General features: G+C 50.3%; 1 protein-coding gene across 1 annotated transcript in view; it reads right to left on the bottom strand.

The window, feature by feature from the left end:
• Positions 1 to 1,557, bottom strand: part of IFT43 (intraflagellar transport 43) — a gene marked incomplete at its 5' end in the record, with an annotated part of 16,741 nt that overhangs the window by 2,851 nt on the left and 12,333 nt on the right. Inside the window, one exon of the mRNA XM_009573574.1 lies at positions 105 to 177. Coding sequence (XP_009571869.1) covers positions 105 to 177 — 73 coding nt within the window. The remainder of the gene's footprint in view (positions 1 to 104; positions 178 to 1,557) is intronic.

Raw genomic sequence — 1,557 nt, 5'->3', positions numbered from 1 at the left:
CCTGCCACTGACATGCAGAGAGCATGAGATAAGATGGAGTTTAATTTCACCAGCCATTTCGCACTGCTGATGAGAGCCTCAAGAACACCTGGCAGTGCTCTTACCTGGGGGGAGCTGCCACTTGCATGGCCAGATCTTCCTCCTGGACTTCCTCCAAGTCGGGGATCACTGGAATGTCTGCAACAAGAGAAAGCAGCAGCAGTAAGTGTGGAGTGTTACACTCTCCTCTCACTAGAGACAAAGGTTCTCTCGCTTCACAGATATGAAACAGCCTGTTTCTTATTAGAGGAAAACACAAGAGAGTTATTTAGCAATATATTAAAAATATATTGTTTAATATTAAAACAAGACAATAAAGCTTTGAAGCTTGGGGTCAAAAGAAATCTTGCAAGAGGAGCAGATTTGGGCTGGGTAGGACTCCATAGCCATGGACGTGCATTTGAACACAACCTTGAAGCTGAAAGAAGTCAGCTACACTAAACCCTGCTGCCTACTTGCCATCATCCTAAGACTGGCAAGAATTTGCTTCTTATGACATGTGTTATCATTTGCTCAGTTCAGCCACCAGTCACCTAGGCTCTGTTAGAAATGAAATGTGGGGCAGAAACTGAACGAAGGCATGTAAAACTACATGCTGAAGGAGCTGCTGGCTGGGTCTCAGACTGTGCAGAGGCCTGTGACCTTCCTGATAGCTGAGGAAGGAAGTGCTGGAGGTCTAGCAGATACAAAGACTAGGGACCTAGTTGTAATGTCATAAACCTTTTTGTGATTTCTAGTGTGACCCTGGAATGGCTGATGTCTGGGTCACTGGGTATTCCCAGCACAAGGACTACGGCTACTCCACCTAAAAAGGACACTAAAGACGAAAGAATGGAGGAGAGGAGGAAGAACTGGGTACACACTGAATCCTGCTAAAGGAGCAAGGCTCTGAGAGCATTGCATGCTTTTTGATGTGACAAAGTCCTGTAAATAGTTGGAGATTGAGAGAGTAAAAACAGAGAGAGGAAGAGGTAGCTGGAGACACAAAGCAAAGACAGAGTACACCAGCACAGAGCTCCTTTAAAGATTCAAGGTCACAAAGGCTCTCCAGAGACCCTGACCCCTCAGACTGTGAGGAAGCTGGTGGTTCGGCTCTGGGAAGAGGTTTCACTCGCACAGTGCACAGACGCTGGAGCGAGCAGGCTGCTCCCAGCTCTGTCAGCAGCGTGGCCATGCTATTGCTGGACGGCTGGGCCTGGCTTTGCCGCGTTTTGCAGCCCAGGCTGAGATGAATATTCAGGAGCTGGAGAGATGTTCCCACCTGTGGCGGTTAGGGCTCCTGGCAGGGTCCTCCTGAAAAGCCCCTTTCACTCGCACAGTGCACAGACGCTGGAGCGAGCAGGCTGCTCCCAGCTCTGTCAGCAGCGTGGCCATGCTATTGCTGGACGGCTGGGCCTGGCTTTGCCGCGTTTTGCAGCCCAGGCTGAGATGAATATTCAGGAGCTGGAGAGATGTTCCCACCTGTGGCGGTTAGGGCTCCTGGCAGGGTCCTCCTGAAAAGCCCCTTGTCCGGCCGCC

Source organism: Fulmarus glacialis, unplaced genomic scaffold, assembly GCF_000690835.1.
Source record: "Fulmarus glacialis isolate BGI_N327 unplaced genomic scaffold, ASM69083v1 scaffold35592, whole genome shotgun sequence".
Classification (NCBI taxonomy): domain Eukaryota; kingdom Metazoa; phylum Chordata; class Aves; order Procellariiformes; family Procellariidae; genus Fulmarus; species Fulmarus glacialis.
This window is presented reverse-complemented; position numbering and strand designations above follow the sequence as displayed.